The following is a 24,899-nucleotide window of genomic DNA, read 5'->3' as shown; positions in this document are numbered from 1 at the left end:
AAACATGCTGCTTTTGGCAACCTCTGTCAACATTTTATTCACAAAAAGTAAATTACACATGCATCTTTAGATATGCATCTACTATCTGACTTGGCGTAGTCAATGCAGCCAGAGTTTTCACTGCAGTTGTACAGGTCCCAAATGGGCCAGAATCCCAGTTGCCTTGACCACAAAATGAGGTGATGTAGGATTTTGAATTTGATATACTACTAAAAATTTCAGATGATTTGCATCTCAGTGACCTTGACCTCAAAGCCAGAGGTCAGGTTTTCTGAAAATCCCGTGAATGCAATATCTTGAGAACAAGGCAACAAGGAGTTTGAAATTGATACCATACCATAGATCTACTAGGAGGCTGAGGGGTAGCATTGGCAGCCCCCAGTGTTTTTTTGTCCATATGTCAAAAGTCATAGCATGCCCACTGCAAGAATATGTGACATAGAGTTCTCTAAAACCACATCAACTGCAGAGAAGGCTGCAGTACAGTTCTGTGCAAAACTCTTACATCAACACCGTTCTGCAAACCTAACTGGCTGAAACATTATAAAGTTTACATCTAATTATTTCCTTGAGCTCACAATGACAAGTGCTGGAGAATTCATGTAAGATTCCTTAGCAAAAGTAACAATAGCATATTACACATAAAACTGTATTAATGCCAAACCGTACATAAATTCAATCAAAAGAAAAAGTACTTAGTGTTATGTGAATCAGTATTAATGATGCAGTTGTTTATGGTTGAGCTCATTTTAAATATTTCTGTTTAACCTCCAGTGCTACTTGATTGCTCCCTTATCCACAAGGGGTCACTACAGACTGTAGCAGCATGTTTTGATCCAGCACATTTTAGTGCTGGTTGCCCTTCCTGATAAAACCCCAAAGAGGCCTAGCAAGCAAATCTGCAAATCACAACACTTTGGAGATACTGTTTGATCTCGAGTAGTGCATCATGTACTACATATATAATCATATGTTTGTGTTGGCTGTCCAGTAAGGACCACATCTCTCCAAATAAACAGCTGTTTGAACTCCAAAAGACATTTTTTAAACTTTGACTTAAAAGTTTATATCGGGTGTATTTATTTAAGAATGTATTTATAAAATGTAAAAAATCAGATGAATTAAAGCACTGTTCAAATGGTTAATTGTGATTATCTGCAGAACACTGTTGAAAAATGAAGAAATTAGCATATTACTTTAGCAAAATCAGGTTAAACTTTGTGCATTCAGTTAAGTCAGTGACTTCTCAGAGCCACTCATCTGAAAATGCTGGTGGTCCCTCCACCTCTTCATCTGGCATGTTTTATTAAACCAAACATAGCAGGAGTTGACTTCAAGTTCTATCATCAACCCTTTTCATACTGCACTCTAACTCCTCTAGATTACACATGCTTACCAAGGTGGTTATTAACAGGAAACCTGTGTGAAGCTAGTTCTGTTTCCTCACAACACACAGATGGTAAATGCTGAAGTCTCAGCAGGGAAAGTAGAGCCAGCTGCAGCTTATCTAGCATGCTGATCTCCTATCAGTTTCCTATAAACAAACTGCCTGAGAAGAAACTGTATGCTATACATTATATATCCAGTATATATGTATGATTATCTGTTGGTTTTTTTGTTTTGTTTTTTTGGTGTCGGGGTGTTGTTTAAAACATAACTACATACATTCAATACAGCACAGTATAGCACACATTTATGATACAGATTCAGATTATTGGATGGATGAACTTAAAGGCCCGTTTATCAATATCAACCCTCCCATCTGCTAAAGCTCATATTGGCACGTAGCTGAATTTCCACTCATGCATTTAGTGAGTAGTCTGCACAAATGTCAAAGCGAGCCATCTCTTGGATATAATATGGAGTTAAAACACCCGATTCTGCTTTTGGTTCTGGTAAGAGTTAAATATTTAAAACAGTACTTATTGTTTACTTACAAATTTTCTTTTACTGCCTCAGATTTCAACACAAATTTTACTGTAAATAGCACTAAGAACACGAGAATGACATTTTATTAATTTAACATTTATACTACTTATTTTCACATTCAAGAACTAGAAGGATCACGTATGAATTAAATCATTAAGAACTGCACAACTATCTTGATCAATTATTATGTCTGTCAACATTATACTGAGTTATAGGCAGTGTTTAAAGATGAAAAATCTGCGAAGGACTTTCATATAATACTCATAAATATGTTGTGCTGCACATTTACTGCAAGAATTTTTTCCAGTGTAATCTTTTGCAGTGTTGGGGAGTCCACAGATCATCTTCACAACTTTTGCTGCGTCAAAAAGGAAACCGGATCATTGATTCCTTTACTATTGATGAAGGTTATCAGGGACCTTTCCCATATTCACTGGGCAAAGTGAGTGCATGCTTTAAAATGTAACACATATTATGAGACAGAGAAGGATAATTCCAAAATTCACTGCTGCTGTGTCTCATGTTTGGTACAGATTGAGGTTGAGAAGGACCTCGTTCTTTTTATGATACAAGGACAAGGTGTCGATGAGGAACCAACGCAAGTGTTAGAAATCAATCCATATACAGGAGAAATAAAGGTCCTCCGTTCTGTGGACTGCGAACAATATCAAACTCTTAAGGTAAGAAGAAATTTTTAAAAAATATATCTTATGGAAAGTAAAAGCTATGCATGGAGTGAGATTTGATTATTTCCTCTTTCTTGCCTTTCCATTGCAGCTTAAATTTAAAGCATTTGACAGAGAAAAACATGAACTAGAGACACAGCTCGGGATTTATATAGAGATTTTGGACTCAAACGACAACCCTCCAAAATTTCTGTTTGAAAAGTACAATTTCACCATAAAAGAGTCAACATTACAGGGTAATTTTCTCATTTGGAAAGAAATGTTATTTAAATTACTAATGCTACGGTGTCAAAATGATCATTTTTGTGACAGTGAATCTAAATAAAATAATCGTTATTTCCTTTTGATACTAACAGGCACTGAAGTGGGTAGAATTCAAGCAACAGATCAAGACATAAGTGAGAAATATAACAAAGTTCACCTTAAAATAGTTTCAGTGGAACCTAAATCTGAAGATCTTGAGTTCTACTTCAAAGAGATCAATGAGACAGGACCTGGAGTCATTTCTTTTAAGGGATGTCTGGACCATGAGGTGAGAGAAATTACTGCTTGATGGCAAAATTCTCAAATTAAAACTTTCCATTTTAATCTTTCAACAACCAAATTCAATATGTTTGACATCCATTTACATTCAAGATGAGCGATATTTTCTTTTTCTCCATCAGACAGCTGAGAAATACATCATTATAGTGGAGGCCAAAGACAATGGAGAAAAACCGCAGTCCAGCTCCTGCACCATCATAATCAATATAGAAGATGGAAATAATCATCTTCCTGTCATCACAAAGCAAACAGTGAGCAGTTACTTATTTCAGTCACAATAATTGTGTCACGGTCGGACAGTCCTCTCTGGACGACCGGCTTGTGGTGTGTTTTGTGTGGTGTGTGTGTTTTTCTCTCCCGCTTTCTTCCCCCGGCCCTCCAGGCTCAACTATGTTTGGATGTCCGCACTTCCAGGAGAGTGAGAGCGTGGTGACCCCTGACCCAGAAGCGCCTCCACTCTGCAGCCGACAGACCTGTGCCTAATCTTAAATCATAATCTTAATTTAATACCTAATCTTGTAATCTTAATCATTAAATGTGATAAATTTATTCAATCAAAATCATTTCCTATTTTACAACTTCCTCTTTTGTGACCCGAGGGCCCAGAAAAAGTGAAAGAAGGACAGACAAATGTTCTTGTGTCACGTATACAAGTTCATGATGAAGACACCAGAGGAACCCCAGCCTGGAGAGCCAAATATACAATCCAAGGAGACACAAACAACAACTTCAGAATAACTACAGATCCTGAGACAAACGATGGACTACTCCATGTGGAAAAGGTATTTTTGTGATTATGTAACACACACATATTTACAATTACATTTTACAATCACTCAGATTGCATAGTTGACTCCCTGATTCCCATAGTTGATATCAGACCCTCAGACCGAGCACCTAAAGCTTTAACCATATCTACGTATCTTAATTCCTTTTACAGCCTTTAAACTACGAAGATGGTGCTCTGAAGAATATAACTATCACTGTAGAGAATGAGATCCCCTATTATTCATGCAAAGTGGAAAATCGCAGCACCACTGGTCTTTGGAAAGTAGTTACCACATCTACTTCTGCTGCTACTGGGTCTGCAATGAGCTTTGTGAATCTAACAGTTCCATCCAGGCATCAAGTGATCGTGACTGTTGAGGATGTCAATGAGCCTCCGGTTTTTGACAAGACTTCCATAGAAACTGCGGTCCCTGAGAATGTTAAGGAAGGCCAATACCTGGCAACAGTCACAGCTAAAGACCCTGATGTTGCCAACAAAAACACATTTAAGTAAGTCTTGACAACTATACAATTACATGTCACTTATACAAGACAAAAACATACAACATTACTACATCAGTAGACACTTTAGAAATGTCTGACACATGTTTCAGATACATGATAGGACACGATCCAGCTGGTTGGATTAAAGTGGACCCCGACACTGGAAACATAACCACATCAAAGTCCTTGGATCGAGAGTCAGAGTTTGTTAAAGACAACATTTATGTAGTCACAATATGTGCTGTTGACGATGGTATGAATCGATAAGTATTTGCATATTTGGCCCATTATTCATTTACATTTCCTCATTACATTTCTAAACAAGGTGCAATACTTTTTCATCACCAGGGAAACCACAAATGACAAGCACTGCAACTCTTAGCATCCGCATTAAGAATGACAATGATCATACTCCATACCTGGTTGTAAGCACAATTGAAATGTGCCAATCTGATGGACAATCCTTTGCCAACATCACAGCTTTAGACTCAGATGTTGAGCCCTACAGTGGCCCTTTCACCTTCAAGCTCCATGGAGATGTTGAGGGCAAGTGGAAGATTGACCCTGTCGTTGGTAAGCTTTAGAGTCTGTAGATACTCAAGCTTATATTACTCACAAAAATAATATATTGAAGCCCCTTCTCACTGACTGTTAGCAATGCAATTGAAAATGCATTCATTTTGGACACACAGGTTATTCAGTCAACTTGGTTAAAGAGTCTACAGTTCATTCCGATCACCATGAGCTGTTGCTAGAAGTTTCTGACCAACAGGGGAAATCAGCTTTCCACAACCTGTCAGTTACTGTTTGCAGCTGCTTAGACTCAGAAATCCCAAACTGTCATGTGAGGACATCTGGCACCACACTAGGAGCGGGAGGAGTGGGAATTATTTTGTTGGCCATGCTGCTGATTACAGGTTGGACACATGATCAAAATTAATCAAGTATTATGAATAAGATAACTTGTAATTGTTGTTGTTATAGCCAAAGATGATCGATACATAAAGACAAAAATGCAATTCTCCTGGGAATTTTTTTTTTAAAAAAAAAATCATCAAAATCATAATGTGATACACGATTAGAGTTTTGGGTTAAGTTTTTTTCCTTCTTTTTTTTTTTTTAATTAAACTGGCCTTAAAGATGTCTTCCCTGATGCAAGTGAATAATAACTAATTATTACTTTAATACTTTAAGGACATGTGCATTTCTTTGTGTGGTTTTTATGCTTTAGGTTTACTTTCTGTGGCTTTTCTGATGTTCTGCAAGAAAGAGACTGTAAAAATCCAAGATAATTACCTTGAAGAACAACTGATGACGTTTCACACTGACAATCCAGGATCAGGCTGCCCAGTAAATACTTTATCATAAAATTACATATACTTTCTTTTTACTGTACGCTAATACAAGAACACATATTTGCACACAAGCACAGACACTTTTTGTGAATATTTGTTGATTCTCTTATCAAGTGACTTTTTTAATGTATATGAGCCTATTAAATTCTTTTAAAAGGGATTAAAATAACTTAGACCAAGATATAAGACTTAGATATAATTATCCAACAGCACAAGTTTTATTTATTGAATGTATGTAAACTTAATTGTGACTGGTTTTAGTGGAAAAACTTAAAACACTATTACCATTTCTGAGGCAGGTGTCAGGAACCAAAATGAGAACCAGATGCAAGAAATGTCTCACGTTAAAACTGTCACAACGAATCCAGTAAGTGTTGCAAAATATATATTTTTCTAATAATAAAATTTTTTTGCTGTTTTTTTTAAATGAGTGGCTCTGAATTGCAGCCTGTCACAAATATTTCAACTGTGATGCATGGCCACTTAGAGGAGTATGACATGTGCGAAAATGAATTCCTGCAAAAGTCACAAAGTCCAAATAAAAATTGGCATTGGACAATTTTATTATCAACTATCACTACTGGACAGATTATAAAACTGTTCTTGTGATATTTTAGGTTGTATGTTCAACAAATCTTGTGAAAAGACCAAAAGGAGCAGGCAGTTGCTATACGAGGTGCCATAATTGTAACATAATCCAAATATAATGTGTCTTAATTGTCTGTGCCATTGAACTTATTTTTTACTATTACCTCACAGGTTCTCTCAAAAAAATGAGTGACCGCAATTTACTTTGAGCTGATTACACACATATCATCCTGTTAAAAAAACATTAAACCTGAAATAACAGAAAATTGTCCTAAATACAGGTGCCAATCATATAATTAGAATATCATCAAAAAGTTGATTTATTTGACTAATTCCATTCGAAAAGTGAGACTTGTATAATGTATACATTCATTCCACACAGACTGATATATTTCAAGTGTTTATTTCTTTTAATTTTGATGATTATAACTGACAACTAATGAAAACCCCAAATTCAGTATCTCAGAAAAGTAGAATATTACTCAAGACCAATACAAAGAAAGGATTTTTAGAAATCTTGGCCAACTGAAAAGTATGAACATGAGCATGTACAGCACACACAGCACGCAATACTTAGCTGGGGCTCCTTTTACCTGAATTACTGCAGCAATGCGGCATGGCATGGATTCGATCAGTCTGTGGCACTGCTCAGATGTTATGAGAGCCCAGGTTCCTCTGATAGTGGCCTTCAGCTCTTCTGTATTGTTGGGTCTCGCATATCGCATCTTCCTCTTCACAATACCCCATAGATTTTCTATGGGGTTAAGGTCAGGCGAGTTCGCTGGTCAATTAGGAACAGGGATACCATGGTAATTTAAACCAGATACTGGTAGCTTTGGCACTGTGTGCAGGTGCCAAGTCCTGTTGGAAAATGAAATCTGCATCTCCATAATGTTGATCAGCAGCAGGAAGCATGAAGTGCTCTGAAACTTCCTGGTATATGGCTGTGTTGACTTTGGACCTCAGAAAACACAGTGGAGCAACACCAGCAGATGACATGGCACCCCAAACCATCACTGACTGTGGAAACTTTACACTGGACCTCAAGCAACGTGGATTCTGTGCCTCTCTTCTCTTCCTCCAGTCTCTGGGACCCTGATTTCCAAAGGAAATGCAGAATTTACTTTCATCAGAGAACATAACTTTGGACCACTCATGAGCAGTCCAGTCCTTTTAGTCTTTAGCCCAGGCGAGACGCTTCTGACACTGTCTGTTGTTCAAGAGTGGCTTGACACAAGGAATGCGACAGCTGAATCCCATGCTTTGCATACATCTGTGCGTAGTGGTTCTTAAAGCACTGACTCCAGCTGCAGTCCACTCTTTGTGAATCTCCCCCACTTTTTTGAAGGGGTTTTGTTTCACAGTCCTCTCGACGGTGCGGTTATCCCTGTTGCTTGTACACTTTTTTCGACCGCATCTTTTCCTTCCCTTTGCCTCTCTATTAATGTGCTTGGAGATAGAGCTCTGTGAACAGCCAGCCTCTTTTGCAGTGACCTTTTGCATCTTGCCCTCCTTGTGCAACGTGTCAATGGTTGTCTTTTGGACAACTGTCAAGTAAGCAGTCTTCCCCTTGATTGTGTAGCCTACAGAACTAGACTGAGAGACCATTTAAAGGTCTTGCGGGTGTTTTGTGCACCTGTAGATGCTACTTACTCCTGCTTGTGTAATGTTTTCTTTTCTGCTCTTTAATAAAACTACATAGTTCCAAGAAAATAAGTGTTTATTGGTCAAAAGTCTTTATTTTTTTACATTTTCATTAAGAATACCGGAGTCACATATAGGTTTGGAAATTTGAACAGAAGATGTCAAAACTTTTGAATTTGGTCTTTTCACAAGCTTAACTGACAGCTACAAAAGTACATCATGCCAGCTTAGCATGATGGGCTTGGATGACAATTGTATTTCAAACATGAAATACTGCCATGGTTTGACATTTCTTTGTTTGGTTTCTTTTCAGGTGATAAATAAAGCCATACCTGAAGGATCCAAAATCTGCGCACTGATTTCAAAGTCCCGAAAGGAAGGCTCAATGGCACAATCATTTAGTCATGAAAATGTTACGCATGGTACAGATTATTATAATAATTATTCTTATTATAACTGAGTAACCAGGTGTTAAGAATTTTGCAAACCTGTGATATTTTGCTAGGTCAAAACTATTAACATTTAAATGCTTGATTTTTCCAGCCACTGGAAGCATCCTCAAACATGGGAATGAGACATCTGCAGGGACAACCTAAGCCTGGGGTAAAGCAATATGAGACCTTTTCGTGTGAAAGGTTTTTACAGACACTTTTGTTGCTATTGTTAAGTCATCTGAAACAAGCTAATTCATACAACTTTCTATTTCTAACTTTCAAGACTTGAATGGGATTCTGTCTATATTCTCTAAAAATTCAACTAAATAAGGCAATAGCAAAAAAGTATTAAATCCAGCAAACATAGATCTAAACAGCTACATTCTGTTATTAATGTATTATCTCTTCTTTTTCACCCCTTTGTCTATATTTTTCAGAATTTGAATACTCTCCAGCAGGATGCTCTCCACAGATCACAACTTTGAGCTCAGTGCCAGCTCAGTTTCTCATGCTTCCTTTGACCCTGAAATGGCCTGGGGTATCCATACTCTGGCCTTGATCAACAAGCCCACTAACTTCAAATGTACTCATAGTCTCTAATATGTCTCTGTTACGTCCCTCTGCAGCCCCTAATCATCTTAATGTGTTCAGCTGGTGCTAATTGGCCACACCTAGTCAGGTGTGGATAAAACCATACCTGAGGCAAGCTTCCGGGGAGCTCACTTGCTTTTGCCTTGGTGGCACCAGCCATTTTAGCCAACCTCCTATGCCATTTTAAGATAAAACCTCTTCCTACCTACACTCTGCTATTCGTCTCCTTTTTTTTAATGTTGCGGCCTTGAGCCGTGTCGTAACAGTCTCATAAGTGTATATTACAATATTATGAAAAGTAAGGCATTTTAAATGGCTGCTCTTGATCTAAATATTAGCTAAACAAAATGCAAAGCCAGAGTATAGTTCAATTTTGTGAGAAGATGGTACGGTAACATGGAGTCTGGGTTATGGGAAAAGAAAACTTGACTTAAGAGCTGAGAATGGTACACATATGCTACTTTCACTTCGGATATCATTAGACATTGATAGTGGTTAGATAGTGAATGTGGTTATCAACAGTCATAACAGGGAAATGCTTTTTACTTTCTTTTTACCTTTTCCTATGGTAAAATTTTAAGTTCACTTGCTTTCTGTGAGTCCTTTCCTGTCTTGTTAGTACAAAAATTTTATTTTATGCCGTTAATCTACCGACAATCCTATAAATAAACTCCTGGAATCAGAACAAATTATGTTTTTGTGACAGGCTGTTAGTAACAAAATGCCTGAAGATACAACTTAAAAAATGTTTCTGTTATCATCAGCAAGTGCAGGCAGAGGTTTTGGCAGTTTTTGAGTCTGAAGAATGGGAGCGTGTGTTAACACAATGCCACAATTGTTAACTATGCAGGCCTCAGTTAGCTTGTTAAATGTTGAAGTTAATGAGAGCACAATTAGAAAAGGACAGAAAACCTATGAATTGTTTGAAATGAGAAAGCATTTTCTCTCTGGAAACATGACAGTATTGATTAGGTTTACAAAGCTGTATCTGAACAAACCCTTCTGGACACTTCTGGAAAATGTCCTTTGAACAGACCAGACCAAGTTTAGTCTTAAGAGGAAACCAAAGAGACCATCAGCATAGATGCCTCATATCAATTATCAAGCACAATGTTTTGCAGCTCTTTCAAATAACCTATTTGAGGAGACCAGCAGAAGAGCACATTTATTCTGGAAAGTGAGGTGAGTGCCTCCTGTAAAGGTTCATGCACTACACTTAATTAAAAGTGGAGAAATTGCTGAGTGCGCTCTTTCTGACCTTGTTTTCCCGGGCTGGCAGCTAATCCTTCCCCAGAGGCGTTTGATGATATCCTGGGTCATTTAACGCACCACTCTGAAAACAAGACATCTTATTGACATAAGAGGTAAAAGACATAAGAATTACAAGCAATACCTATACATTTACCAAAGTGTAGTTTTAAATCGAATTGTTTGTGCTACATGTTTTTAAAAATATTAACTTATCCAGAGATAAAGTAAAAAGCAAAAAAAAAAAAAAAACCCACCCAAAAATAACCATCTATAAGGTTTTACAGACTTCATAACCTCTTGCTGGTTAAGAAGAGGGATAATATGATAATTTATAGCGAAATTCCGGTCTACAGCAAACAGGAATGAATATATTTATTAAGCTAGCTCTTAGAGAAAACCGCTGTTAGCTAAAGCGAGAAAAAAACAACTTTATTTTCCCAGATGATGGTAAACAAACCTGAGCTGGAAGGTCTATTTATCTTTTAACTAGAAACAGACGGGCTATGGCAGATATGCCAGTTATTATTTGTGCCTGCTAACACTATCAAATCCTTTGTTAAAATTCAACTTTAATAGTTGCAGCGCTTCGCGGCTGTTTTTGTTGTTGTTGATTCTTCTGCCCCCTGGTGGAAGAACGTGATTGCGCAGCTTTGTAATTAAAATCTTTTTAAATTATTTAATAACACCATTTAGACTTACAAAATGAATATAGCTTATTAACATGATTTATGTTTTGAGCAAAGTGCACAAAAAGCTATATCATATTATAGCCTATACTTTTCTCCTACTATTCATGTAAACCAAGATCGTCCACTAGGAATGTGGCCCATTGCTTCCACATGAAAGGAGCTTGTAAAAATCAATTGAAGTTTCCTGCTCATCACAGTAACTGTGCTAAGTTCTCCACAAATCCTTAGATGTCTTTACTTTGACTATATGGAGCTTTATTTACATAACTACCACTGAGGTGCAATAAAACATGACAAACATGCCCTCTGCTGGTTCAGTGAGGAATTCCATCTACTTTCAACTCTCAATAACTTTGTTCCTGACAAATCATATCTGTAAAAAAATAAATAAATCAAGTAAAACTTAAAGGCAGCATTGAAAATCTTTTTTGCTGTTCATTTTTTATAAAATAATACATTTAAATATTGTCTGTGTAAATACCATCATTAATTAAACACCAAACTCTTATGTTTTATTTATACATTTATTGAGAAATTAAAATACATTCTAAATTGTCCAATATAAATATTTAACATACAGATTTTCTATTAAGCAAGTGGACAGTTTTTCCTACCACTGAATTTCCCGTCACCCATTACCTCCCCCTTGGAGGTAGCCATCATACAACTCTCTCAGGTGGAGAATGAGCTCCTCTGTGTTTTGTCCTGTGAGAGCTGAAACAGGGATGACCCTCTGGGAAACGTTGCTTTTAAGAGTTTCCAGCTTTTCCTGGGCCTCAGATAGGTCCATTTTGTTGGCTATGATAGCCTGAGGCCGCTGGGACAGTCCAGGCTCATACTGGTCCAGTTCATAACGCAAATGTTGGAGCTGGGTCCAGGGCTCTGGAGCCGACAAGTCCAGAACAAAAAGGAGGAAACGACAGCGCTCTATGTGGCGCAAGAAGGAGATTCCTAAGCCTCGATTTAGATGGGCTCCTCGAATGATGCCTGGGATGTCAGCAACTGCATAAAGTTAAAGTAAAAATCCCAACATCATTCAACTTTATCAAACTATAATATACTATAATAACAAACTTTTTTTCTCCTACAATAAACAATTAGAATCTTTGCTTAAAACCACCTACCTGCAACTTGTTCATGATCCCTGTAATTGACTATGCCCACATGAGGATTGAGAGTTGTAAAAGGGTAAGCAGCCACAGCAGGTCTAGCATTGGTGATGGCTCTCAACAGAGATGATTTCCCAGCATTTGGAAAGCCAACCTGATGGGATGAAAGGGAATAAAAACACCTCAATATATTTGTGTTGATGAAAAGTCTTGAGCCAGTTTTCTCTTCAGAAACAGGGTCTGCTCACAAGTCCAGCATGTGCCATGGTACGTAGCTCCAGTTGAAGGACCCGCTCCTGGCCTGTTATTCCAGGAGTAGCTGTCATTGGGGAACGGTTTTCATTTGACAGAAAGAATCGGTTCCCTTTCCCTCCAGCCCCTCCAAAGGCAGCAAGATACTCCTGACCATGCTCAGTCATGTCCAGTATGGTTTTGCCTTGCTCCTTGACTACAGTTCCTAATGGTACCTTTATAGATTTTTAAAAAAAGCAAACACACACACAAAAAACATCACAGGAGAGGTTAAGTAAGGTCAGGCCGGACTCATGATCAAAGTGGGTGCCGTTTATGATGAAATGCAGGGACTCACACGAATGTAGGTTGGGCTGCCGTTCCGACCATAACAGTTCTTGCTGCCCCCTGATTCCCCATCCTCCCCCTTGTAAACTGGAACTACTTGTGCTAATGATTTGACAAAGCGGTCAGCTGAAAGCAGACAAAAAAGGAATACGTATAAAAGCATGAAAAAACTCATTCTTATTGAAGAATTTATTGTCCATTTGATCCTGGTTTTGGTTCCTCTCTATATATACACTCACCGGCCACTTCATTAGGTACACCAGGTGCTCATTAAAACATATATTTAATCAGATGGCAACATCTCAATGTATAAAACATCTTGACATGGTCAAGACCAATTGCTCAAGTTTAAACAGAGTACCATATGGGAAAGAAACATGACTTAAGTTGCTTTGAATGTGACTAGATTGTTGGTGCCAGAAGGGCTGGTTTGAGTATTTTAGAAACTCATCTACTGGAATTTTCCAGCACAATGGTCTCAAAGATTTATACATAACAGTCTTGAAAAGAGAAAATATCCAGTGAGCAGCAGTTCTCAGCAGGTGAAGATGCCTTGTTGATTTCAGAGGTCAGAGGTGAGCTGATAGGAAGACAACCTGCTGAACCTTGAAGCAGTTGGGCTACAGCAGCATAAAACCTACATCGGGCGCCACTCCTGCCAGCTAAGAGCAAAAAGCTGAGGCTGCAATTCACACAGGCTCACAGAAACTGAACAACGGAAGATTGAAAAATTCTGTTTACTCTTGAGAGTATATTGACTTCTACATGGCAAATCAGATAGTGCAAATAAACATTCCTGTAACCAATCAAACTTACCCTTTATAATGATGCTTCCTCCATCACCTCCATTCCCTCCATCCGGTCCACCCCACTCTTTCCTAGGCTCACTGTGAAAGCTGCTGGCCCCTTTACCTCCTGACCCAGCCAACAGCTTCACACGGCGGTGGTCCACAAAGTGACGGGTCTATGGGGCGCAAAAAGAAGCAATTTCACAGTACAGTGAACCATGTTTACGACTCTGATCGTCTCCACAACAGGTGTGTTTATGCTTTGTAAATATGCAAATATCCTGAGAAATAAGCCGTGTAAAATACGCTTTAACTTAACGCTTAACATACCAGTTTCTTTTCAGACATCTCCATTTTCTTGGAGTTTCCGCGGACTTTGGTGCACAGTGTACTCGAGGTGCTGACATCTCTGACACCGCCGACTTTCCTACTGCAGGGCGCAGAACTGAGTGTGAGGGAGCTCAGCTCACCTCTTTCGACCTTTTGTTCGAAAATACATCTTAAAAGTAATTCCGAGCATGGCCAGCGAGGGATTTTAACTCTAGATAACGCTGCCAACATTATAGCGTTCAACAAACACACACCGGTTACAGTTTTAAAGTAGCTAAAAGCGATCTGTCAATGTCACGTCGACCGTTTACGTTAATACGCATCACCACCAGCGTAATAAACAGGAAACTATCGGGGGAAATAGGTAAGGGTTTATAAAATCTAAATGTCTATTCATTGATTTCCCTTATATATAATTATTTGGCGTTTTCGATACGACCGTAACTACCCATCACGCGTTTACATACTACGACCAACACATCTACGGAAGCCGCAACGGTCAAAATCAGTCTTTGCCTTTGCTTTGTGGTCCACTACCGCCACCTGCTGTGCTACAAAAGAAAAGAAAATCTCATACCTGAACCGCCAAAGAATTCATATTTTCAACCCAAAACTCTAGAATGTGTCTACCTTAGAAAAAAAAAAAAAAGTTTGCTGAAGTTTAGGTTTAGAATCTATTTTATTTTGCAGACATGACAGATATTCTAGTTTGTTTAGTGACCTAACCATGTTGCAATCAACACATGACGGAGACTGAAAGTAAACCTTACAAGTACACCAGGTTGAACCCCCCTTTTGCCTTTAAAACTGCCTTAATTCTTCTTTGAATAGATTTAAGAAGCTGCCTTCCTCTTAGCTCAAAGCAGTCTGGCCATTCTTATCTGGTGACAAGAAGACATTTTTACTCAGAATTGCTGTTCACTGGATATTTTCTCTTCCTGAGACCCGTCTTTGTAAACCCTAGAGATAGCTCACCAGGCACCAGCAACTATACTATGTACAAAGTCACTAAAATCACCTTTCTTCCTCATTCTGATGCTTGGCTTCAACCTGAGCATATTAAGTTGTCTAAATTCTGTGATGCACTGAGTTATTGCCTAGCAATCTGAAGCTGAACAGGTGTGCCCAATGAAGTGACTAATGAGCATACAATGAAATATTAAAGAGTCTCTGACTCATGTTCAGATGACAAAATCCAGACACACAAAAGGTGAATGTTAATTTATTTTTGTATAGCAAATAGTAACAAAAGACAGCAGAAAAGATCAGGCGATGCAGTCTTACAATAGATAAGTAGATAACATTCATATTTGGATTATGCACATCAAACTCTCCTTCTCGCACATCCACACACACCGACACGCACACTAACAAGGCATACCACCCATGAGTGATGACACACTACGTAGAACTGGAAAACGACTTGCCACACATGTTTGGTTCACAGTAAAAATGAGAAACTGATACCAATTTAGAGACGCCTGTGATTGTCAGTGTTGAGTGGTACATAGTTAATCAGCTGTTTGACAGCCAGGTATCTCCCATCCTTGATAACCCCTGCAGAATGACCACAGTTGTTGTGTTATTCTTCCCCTCTGAGGTAAGTTGAGTTACAACAAGATGTTATAACAAAATACTGCTAAGTTGGACCCTCACAACCACAGAAATAAAAAAAGGTGTCTGATTTCTTTTTAACTAAATAAACAAAGAAATAACTTGCAGATAGATAGATCGATAATAAATATGAAAAAGGTAAATTCTTGTGCATGTACAAAAATTATACCGCTGCAACACTTGTATTATTGTTCTAACATGAATTCCTTAATCTAATACAAATAATAGCAATAAAAACTTTACAAAGAAAAAAAATGCTAAAGTAGTAAGATTTATGTTTGATATGTTCACATATCTGCCTCTAAGTCACCTAAATAAAGAAGTAATATTCTTAAATAGTCTATCACATTCTGTTCTTTTTCTGTAACATAACACTGAATAACTTGAGACAAACGATCTCTGTCTTTATCACAGCTGTATGTAAAAAAACAAACAAAAAAACTACATATAATCACGTAAAGTTCACCGTAAGAGCCAACCTCAACATGACTGACAGAGCTGAGTGTATTGCACTTATTGAAGTTGAGGTGCAGGACATGTTACTGTTCTGTTCCCGTGTTACTTTGGCTTTTTGAGTATCATCTCTTAAAAACAGCCTGAATCACGCTACGATACAAAATATTAGACAATACATACACTGTCACTGTAAAATAAAGTGCAGACAAAGTGGCAATGCAATTTTATGTAAAAATCATTACTTTATGGCATCAGAGCGCAACACTCCTTACCCCTGCACAGACGCTATAAGCCGGCGCAGAGCGATGCCACTCAAAATATAGTGTCAAAAATACTACCACGATGTAAGATTATCATGGACAATGATACACATTTGTAAGTTTTCATCTGTCAACTATCTATTATGTCGATTACCTCAGCAAGACATATGTAGAGAGTGAAAACACATAATGTTATACCACACAGCAACACATCACAGTTTGACTAACACAGACAAACCCCATGATCAAGTCAGGTTTAAGGACCAACATTTTCACCTTTTTTTTGAAGAATGTACCCATGAGATATAACAGTGTCTATACCAGGAATAAGAGCAAGATTTATAGTCTTCTAATCAAATATCAAAGAATATTCTCTTCAAGGCTAATTAGCTTTTTTTTTTAGTCCCACAGTCTCACTTGCGCTGTGCACCAAAGATAAAATAACATCAAAAGCTCTTAAAACAATAAAGGTAAGGGATAGAGAACAAGTTCATTTGTGCATGTTGCTGAGGTGCATGTGACAGCTCCACAGAACCCTTTTTAGTAGCTTGTATAGAATGGTTACATTAACTGCCTTAGTTTTGCAAGCACCACAACCAGCTACAACCCTGTTGAAATTAAAACGGAGGAGGGAAGCGTCACATTTGACTGGATTAATTATTTTAGCTAGAATGATGATTAATGAGAGGATAATAAATCTGATGGCAGCTTGATCTAATCCATAGCTGAGCCCAGTTCATTACTGTTGAATGTTCCATCGCACACTTTCTTCCACCAGCAAAACATTGTGGTGCCTCACTGCTGATAATTTCCATATTGACCCTGAAATTAGAAAAAATATATGTTTAATTGGATTTATTTATTTATATATTGCTTAAAGTTGTGGTTGGACATTTACATATACTCATCATGGGCATAAATTTAAATTTAAAATTGTTTTTAGTTATTTTTTGAACTGTTCTTTGATGTAGACCAATACTTAAAACAATGGGAAATGTTCGAGAAAGTGGGGATCTAAAAAGGAGAATTGCAGATTTAATCAAGTTGGGAAGGTCTCTTAGAACCAATTCAAAACAACTGTAGATTCCAAGATCATTGATTCAAACAATAAGTATAAATTATTCAGATGCCAGGACCAAAATGTCACCCTCAGATGAGAGGAAATTGTTTAGGATATTCAGAAACAACCCAGGGAATTCCCAAGGTTCAAACATGCCATGAACTGGAATCTGCAAATCTGAAAAATTTTGGACTATGCTTAAAAGGTTTTCTGCTGGGAAACCGGCCAATTTAAATTAACTATACCAGTTCTGCCAATGAGAGCAGCCAAATACTGAACTTGGATTATGTCAGAAGCTTGTTGATGGCTACCAGAAGTGTCTGGTTTAGGTGCAACTTGCTAAAGAACATTTAACCAAATACTACTGGAGATTTATGTATATATTTTAGTCTGTATATATCATTTTGAGCCTGTGTGGATTACAGAAAACCCAAAAATAATTTCAAAGATGTGCACCCAATTCTTGGTTTTTAAGTCATTAAATATGCATGTACATGAGAACAAGTTATTCATTAAAGATGCATGCTCTCCACCGTGGGAAATGAACAGTTACACTATATTCATACTGATGATGATTGCATGTAAACTTCTGACCACAACTGTCTGCATGATGCTTTCAGAGTATATGTTTCTATTAGTACTAAAACAGACACACACTACAACATCTTGTTTTTACTTCACTGGTCCTACATGAATCTGATTTTCTGTTGCTTTGTGTAATTATATAAGGAAACAGGAAACAGTGTTTTAGATCATGGTCAAATTCAATTACAATTCTTTGAGACAAAGGGGGTCCAGCAAGGTCCTGTGTTATTTTATTACTCTTGTTTCATGCACAGATTTGTGCCAGTATGTCTATACCTAAATAATACATACATTTTGCTTTTAAGTTAAAATGTCTCATGTACCTGTTCATAGGAGAACGGCCTCTGCGTCTGCGCTCCAGGGCCTCCCTGGGAAGATCGGTAGGATCCATACTGTTGGCTTTGACTCTGCTGATACTGAGAATATTGAGATGATCCTCCCTGGACTGGACCTGTAGCACAGGAGTTCAAGTAGGTGGATGTTTTCAGTTGTTTTATGTGCATGTTTAAATTTGCCTGAACGCACAAAAATGACTGTATGAGTCACTCTCACCATATCCCTGGGGCTGTCCACTGTAGCCTTGTTGAGAAGAGTACTGCTGTTGGCTGAAGGCTTGCTGCTGGCCAGAGCTCTGTTGATACTGGGCCTGCTGTTGACTGTACTGAGAGTTACCTGGAGGTGGACATATCAGACGTGCCTTACTATAGTTAAGTATTTATTTAAACAATAAAATATAGAAATGCAATTTAAATTAAGAAATTATTATTACCTCCTTCATAGTAATGTTGTGAGGATTCATCAAATGATCTATCATACCCTTGTTCACCATATGAAGACTGTTGATATGAATACTCCCCATGACCTGCAGAGAACACGATTCAACACATGCAAAAACTCCTCTGCTAAGGCAAAATCCAGTGACAGACGAAAGAGAAGTTATTTTTTGCAGGTTGCAGCTGAAACATTCATAATAAATGTCCATCAACAAATTTACACACGAACACCATTTTGCCAGCCTTTTCACTTCAACGTATCACACAAAGCATTTTTTTAAAAACGCCCCAGATGAAGTTTGAGCTCTCTCTGTGACACGCTGCTATATCGTTCTCTGAAATCTGAAATTTCGGCACACCAAAGGGGACAGTATGGACACAGACACAGTGGCAGAAAATAGACCAATGTCAGAGTTTTCCATTTTTTTTCATTACTTTTGTCTCCCACACTGAAAAGTTGGGAGGAAGAGCTTCAGCAATAAATCTGGCTCAGGCCTGTAGGACAGTGCTAAAGGGAAATGGAATGACCTACAATGGGGATTGTGTGTTTGAAAGCTGTGTGTATGAAGTTTATGAATGTGCACGATTACCATCAGGGTAATACTGCTGGTTTATGGGCTCGCTGGAGCTCTGAGTGTGTCCATACTGCTCTCCGTAGAACTCGTCTTGTCCCATGTACTGCTGTGCAGATCCTGCAAGACAGGTAAGACCATGATTGGTTAAACAACTGGTCGAACCAACTGGCCGCTGTGTTGGACACTAAGTGGCTGTGGCCAGGAGAACTACAAATAGCTTAAAATAAAAATAATTAATATTACAGTTATGGTTTTATAACTTGTGTAAATAAAGTTCTGTACAAGTCACTGAAAAATGATTTTCAATAGATTAAATTGATAATATTAAATAAAAAGAATATGAAGGAAGATTTATTTTTTACCCAAATTTTAGATATAGTAATTAAAGTGAAACAATTGCACTGCTTGATTAAATGAAAAATGCATGATGTGCAATTTTTGAAGATAAAGTGTAGAGCACAGAAGGTCTGTTATTCGGGAAAATTAGGATTTGTTTGGTGGTGGTGTGCAGAAACTCCAGATTCCACTTCCGTTTTTTTATCTGAACTGTATCTTAGAGAATCAGAAAATTACAAAATAACAAGAACTCTGAAAACTGCGACAAAAGTCAACATTGTCTAATTTCCTTTCAATCTACAACAAAGCCAAAAATTCCATACAAAGATGGGCAGAATCACAGAACGCACTCATACCAAAGCAATCTAATACATACAGTTGTAGTCAGAAGTTTATATTCACTCACCATGGCCAGATGTCATGGCAATTTCAGGGTTTTGATAATTTTTCTAGGGTGGAATGATTGTACAACATACATCTTTAATTCAGTAAATTCAGATTCACACAGGTTCAGACAGGTTACAATATATACATACATCCACACTAATATTTGGTTTCAGTTTGGGTCTTCTTCCAGAACTTGGCAAAGTAGTTACACATCTGAATAACTTATTCTTATGTACAGTTGTTTAAACTGATGATCTTGGAATCTTCACTTTCTAAGGGACCTTCCCAATCTGTGTAACTCTACAATTCTCTTTCTCAGATTTTCACTGAGTACATATTTTAATCTGAGTGTAACATCAAGTCAGTTCAACTTCTGGGATATTGATCTGGTTAGTTAAGCAGCTAGTGGCTAATCCGTTTCAGCTGTTCTGGTTTTAATTAAATTAACAAGTGCACTAAAGAGGCAACAATGAGACAACTGATTGCTCTACAATCATTCCAAGAACAGTTCAGAGAAATCATTCAAAACCCCAGATTACCATGACATTTATGTCCATGATGAGTACATGTACGCCCCAAGTGGAGGAGTTCAAGTATCTCGGGGTCTTGTTCGCGAGTGATGGGAGAAGGGAGCCGGAGATCGACAGACAGATTGGTGCTGCGGCTGCAGTGATGCGGACGCTGCACCGGTCCGTCGTGGTGAAGAGGGAGCTGAGTGTAAAAGCAAAGCTCTCAATTTACCGGTCGATCTACGTCCCTACCCTCACCTATGGCCAAGAGCTGTGGGTAGTGACCGAAAGAACGAGATCACGGAAACAAGCGGCAGAAATGAGTTTCCTCCGAAGGGTGGCTGGCCTCTCCCTTAGAGATAGGGTGAGAAGTTCGGCCATCCGGGAGGGGCTCAGAGTAGAGCTGCTGCTCCTCCACATCGAAAGGAGCCAGTTGAGGTGGTTCGGGCATCTGACAAGGATGCCTCCTGGGCGCCTCCTGGGTGAGGTGTTCCGGGCATGTCCCACCGGGAGGAGGCCCTGGGGCAGACCCAGGACACGCTGGAGAGATTATATCTCTCGGCTGGCCTGGGAACGCCTTGGTGTTCCCCCGGATAAGCTGGAGGAGGTGGCTGGGGAGAGGGAGGTCTGGGCTTCTCTGCTTAGGCTGCTGCCCCCGCGACCCGGCCTCGGATAAAGCGGATGAAGATGGATGGATGAGTGCATGTAAACTTCTCACCACAACTGTACATGTCTTTTGCACTTCCAATTAGCTATAGATAATCAAAATATCCCTTGCAACAACTACATAACCAAAGGCTGGTGGGCAATTTACACAGCTTAACCATGGACACAATATTCCTGTAACACACATCTATCTGGAAGCACTTCACACTATAATGCAATAGGGTACTAGTGCTAATGGCCTGTTGCACTGGAATTAGTATCACATCCTTCTTCTAAATCTAAGTTACTACATGCCTTCAAAGCCTGCACCCTTTGAAAGACATAAAGGGACAGAGAGGAGCTATTATTAGGCACACACTGACATTGCAAGTTAAGTGATTTACAGAGATAGGAACCTAATGTGACACAAGTGATACATCTCCAGGCTACTTCTTAAAGTTACAGGAAGGCAACTAGAGCCTACACAATTCCAGATGTCTAATATCACTCTCGTTTTATAATCTTGGAACATCATACTACCAATACGTATCAGGGGCTTTTGCAGCAACTATGGCTTTCAACTGAAAATCCATCTCAAAACTTAGATACTGGCAACCACCGCCACACTTGGAAGACCTGGAAAACTATTCGCCAGACAGTCAGGTGTTCACACACACCCACCTACACACAAGTGTACATAAGTACACAAATCAGTCCAAATAAACTCACTGAAACAACAGCCATACCAAAGCAGCGTAAAGAAATCTTACCACCTACCTTGCTGGGAAGAGCGGTAGGATCCCATGGGCCTCTGAGACATCATGCTGTTTCCTTGACTGCCCTGACCCATCATGCCCATGGCCTGCTGTCCCTGATAATGTTGCCCCCCAGCTTGGGCTGAGGAGTAGTGTGGTGTGGCAGACTGCTGGTGCATCATGGAGACTGTGGAGGAGGTGGGATTATTTGGGGGGAGGGGGAGATCTTGTACATTAATATATAGAGATAAACTTCATCTATAATGCTGATGAATTCTGCTTATGCTCCAGAATGCACAGCCTTCTGGAGCATAAGCAGAATTTCCAGATCTGAGCCTGACAGAAATGTGTAAAGTTACACAAACAAACAAATGTAGGAGGTCCAAGGCAATCAGGACACAGGGGGAAAGCCAAAAGGGATCCATAGCATACAGCAGTCAAGGGTCTTTTAAAAAAATATCTTTAAAGAAATGCTTTCAAGATGCTGCTTTAAGTGTAAACAAAGCCAGCAAAGTCAGCGCATTAACAGAAGTACGATAAATACACATGGACATCCAAGGAAAGTAGGGGTGCATCTCAGAAATTAGGAGAAACCTGAAGCAAAGGGAAGAAGGAAGGAGGCAGGACACCTCACTGATGAACTGAATGTGTTTCGTATTTGTCTGTTACACAGGAGGAAAGTTTAAGATATGCATGCAGGCATATTTTTTATGCAAGCTCGAAAAGGGGCACAGCTTCAGAGGTCATCATCCAACTGTTTTACTGATTTAACATGTACAGTATTTCACCCTGTAAAGATTATTTTCATCATTCCAATCCTCTAAATGCCAAATCTTGCATAATACACATAAACAAGTAAAAAACAAATATGGCATCTTGCATCTCGAGAGGTGGTAACTCCTGACTATCAGATCATGATGGTTTAGAGACCAATTCTTGATGACTGGGTTTTACGATACCTGGCTCACCTTGGTTGGAATGCATGTTGAGGTTGCTGCGGGAGGAGGAAGAAGAAGATGAGGATGTGGAGGAAGAAGAGGAGGAAGAGCCATAACCAGGCCCAGGGCCCTGGATCATACTGCCCTGGGAGGAGGGTGCAGCGTGGCTGTACCCAGGGACCGAGCTGCCATAGCTGCTTGCTGGCAGGCTGAGGGAGGTGGAGGGAATAGCCGACTGCACCTGACCAGACTGCTGCTGCATGGGGGCATGGCTGAGGCCTGACAACACACACGCACAGTCAGAGCAGCCACCACACATTCCCCTGTGGTGCCATATCATGTTAACCACGGCCCCACATTCAGTTCATCTTCACAGGAGACGTGCATGGTTGAACAAAGCTAGAGTAACGCATGTTAAGGATGTGTGTATAGTTTTCACAAGAAGAGGGAATATAGTAACATAACTGTGGAACTATCTGACTCATTGGCTGAACTTAAAACCACAGATACATGAAGGCAATGAAGCAATAAAGAAGTGCGGGCACTGTGGCAGACAAGACATGGTACTGTGTCTGCAGACAAACATGCAGCTAAGTCAGAATGAGACGAGCAAGCAAGACACTGGACAGACAACAAAATCGGGAGGCATCTTTGGGCTGAAATAAGTGATTCAGGGCTTATCTGTAAAACACAGGTATGCAATTAACTCTCACCATTACTCATTTGGCTCTGCATCATTGATGTCGCGGGCAGTGCTGGTCCCATGTTGTCATTGAGGTTGCTTTGACCATGTCCCCCACTCTGGCCCATCCCTCCGGGACCCAAAGACATACTGGAAGTGGGAGGCTAAAGGTGTACAGACGTAATATTTAAGTAGTGGCAGTCATAAATAAATACTGATATGCAGTTCATTTTTTTTCACACTGTATTTATATGCATCTATTTTCTGTTTTCCTTTAATGTTCTATTTTCCCAGTGGACACAGTGTATACTTATATTTGATAGTTGCTATTACTGAAGTCACAAATCAGACTTACCGCAGGTAGTAATGACTGCATGTTCTGATTTGAATCAGCTATTGTGGCCAAGTAAACAAGATTTCTGTGCAGGATCTGCTGATACCTGGAGGAAGAAGAAGAAGAAAACCAGTCTTAATTGTGCTATACTTTGATATTTAGCAGGTACTGGTCAGGGAGGAAAGAAAAAAACACTTACTGTGTGCATTCAGCTGTCTTGCCTTTGCTTTGGTAATCCATTATGCATTGTATTAAATGATGATTTTCATCCAGCATCTTTGGAAAATAATAAAATAACTTCATTCCACTGTATCTGAAGTCCTATAAGTGTATAGTAAATTATTAACTAACAAATACTTTATTAAAACAGTGATGTGCTTGATTCTCAGAACTTTATCCAGCCCTTGAATGTTTTTTTTCTGGGTCACCCTTTTCATCTTCTTTTTATATAACAGAGCCAAAAGAAGAACTCATTTTTCAGTCTTTTTTTAGGACGCCGTTTGAAAGTCTGGCTTTCAAGGATGGGGTTTACGTTTTACTTTCGCGCTAAACGGTTCAATCAAGGATAAAAGCGGTGCCCTAGGACATATACTGTAACACCTGCCTTCACTTTCAACCTATAGCCTAATTAATTAAACACCAGGGCAGAGCTGTTGCTTTGAGAATTCTTGTTAACCATCTTGCGACGAAATATAAAGCGGATTTCCAATTTCTCACACTAAAATATTCCCATTCGTCTCATATCTGCGAGGATGACAGACAGCATCACCAAGAAAGCAGAGATCCAGCCGGCGTTAAGCCGAGCGCTCGTCTACATCACCGCGATGGCTTTGTTTGGTTCGCACCTTCAATTGACTGTAACGTTGCAATACCAGTTGCCATTTCTTTGATATTCACCACTGGCTACTTTCTCTGCACTGGAAGGGGATCACATGCTCCCATGCTAGAAGATCTAAATAGAAATGTCGCGACGTTTTAGGATTTTTTACCTTTTGAATGGTTTGCTGTGTCACCTCCCCTTTACTTCTGGGGCGCGCCGATGAAAACGCCACCGACATTTTGTCATATGGGAAATAAAAGAGCCGCTTTTATTCTAATATTTATTATCTCGAGCGCAGCCTTCTATTTGGTTACATAGTTTCTCCATTACCAGGAATAGGGGTACTGACCAAACCAGAGCCATGTCGCGAAAGATGCAAAAT

At 39.1% G+C, this 24,899-nt stretch overlaps 3 protein-coding genes across 4 annotated transcripts; 1 reads left to right on the top strand and 2 right to left on the bottom strand.

Moving 5' to 3' along the window:
• Positions 1-1,650: 1,650 nt before the first annotated feature.
• On the top strand, positions 1,651-10,374 carry LOC116326654 (cadherin-2A-like). Its single transcript, XM_039604319.1, has 16 exons — positions 1,651-1,895; positions 2,237-2,371; positions 2,463-2,609; positions 2,707-2,851; positions 2,972-3,147; positions 3,281-3,409; positions 3,758-3,940; positions 4,099-4,436; positions 4,541-4,683; positions 4,779-5,003; positions 5,123-5,347; positions 5,662-5,780; positions 6,081-6,152; positions 8,331-8,439; positions 8,561-8,620; positions 8,889-10,374. Exons 1-15 carry the CDS (start codon positions 1,803-1,805, stop codon positions 8,611-8,613), a joined length of 2,292 nt encoding a protein of 763 aa, XP_039460253.1. The 5' UTR covers positions 1,651-1,802; the 3' UTR covers positions 8,614-8,620; positions 8,889-10,374.
• A 1,110-nt stretch (positions 10,375-11,484) lies between these two features.
• mtg2 (mitochondrial ribosome-associated GTPase 2) lies at positions 11,485-14,819 on the bottom strand. Its single transcript, XM_031753792.2, has 8 exons — positions 14,807-14,819; positions 14,559-14,664; positions 13,789-13,888; positions 13,487-13,634; positions 12,681-12,796; positions 12,340-12,558; positions 12,107-12,245; positions 11,485-11,984 (listed from the first exon to the last, which is right to left on the bottom strand). Exons 1-8 carry the CDS (start codon positions 14,817-14,819, stop codon positions 11,611-11,613), a joined length of 1,215 nt encoding a protein of 404 aa, XP_031609652.2. The 3' UTR covers positions 11,485-11,610.
• A 234-nt stretch (positions 14,820-15,053) lies between these two features.
• On the bottom strand, positions 15,054-24,755 carry LOC116331230 (calcium-responsive transactivator). 2 transcript variants are annotated; one of them, XM_031753837.2, is made up of 11 exons: positions 24,687-24,755; positions 23,897-23,973; positions 23,719-23,803; positions 23,395-23,527; positions 22,712-22,960; positions 21,766-21,930; positions 19,127-19,228; positions 18,533-18,625; positions 18,316-18,435; positions 18,087-18,214; positions 15,054-16,940 (listed from the first exon to the last, which is right to left on the bottom strand). In XM_031753837.2, the coding sequence occupies exons 1-11, from the start codon at positions 24,753-24,755 to the stop codon at positions 16,914-16,916; spliced, it is 1,248 nt and encodes a 415-aa protein (XP_031609697.2). In that variant the 3' UTR covers positions 15,054-16,913. The 2 variants fall into 2 exon arrangements, with proteins under 2 accessions (XP_031609697.2, XP_039460190.1); XM_039604256.1 differs by lacking the exon at positions 22,712-22,960.
• Positions 24,756-24,899: the final 144 nt, after the last annotated feature.

This window comes from Oreochromis aureus, linkage group 20 (genome assembly GCF_013358895.1).
Source record: "Oreochromis aureus strain Israel breed Guangdong linkage group 20, ZZ_aureus, whole genome shotgun sequence".
Taxonomy (NCBI): Eukaryota; Metazoa; Chordata; class Actinopteri; order Cichliformes; family Cichlidae; genus Oreochromis; species Oreochromis aureus.
The sequence above is the reverse complement of the archived record's forward strand: the minus strand, read 5'-3'. Positions and strand labels throughout refer to the sequence as shown.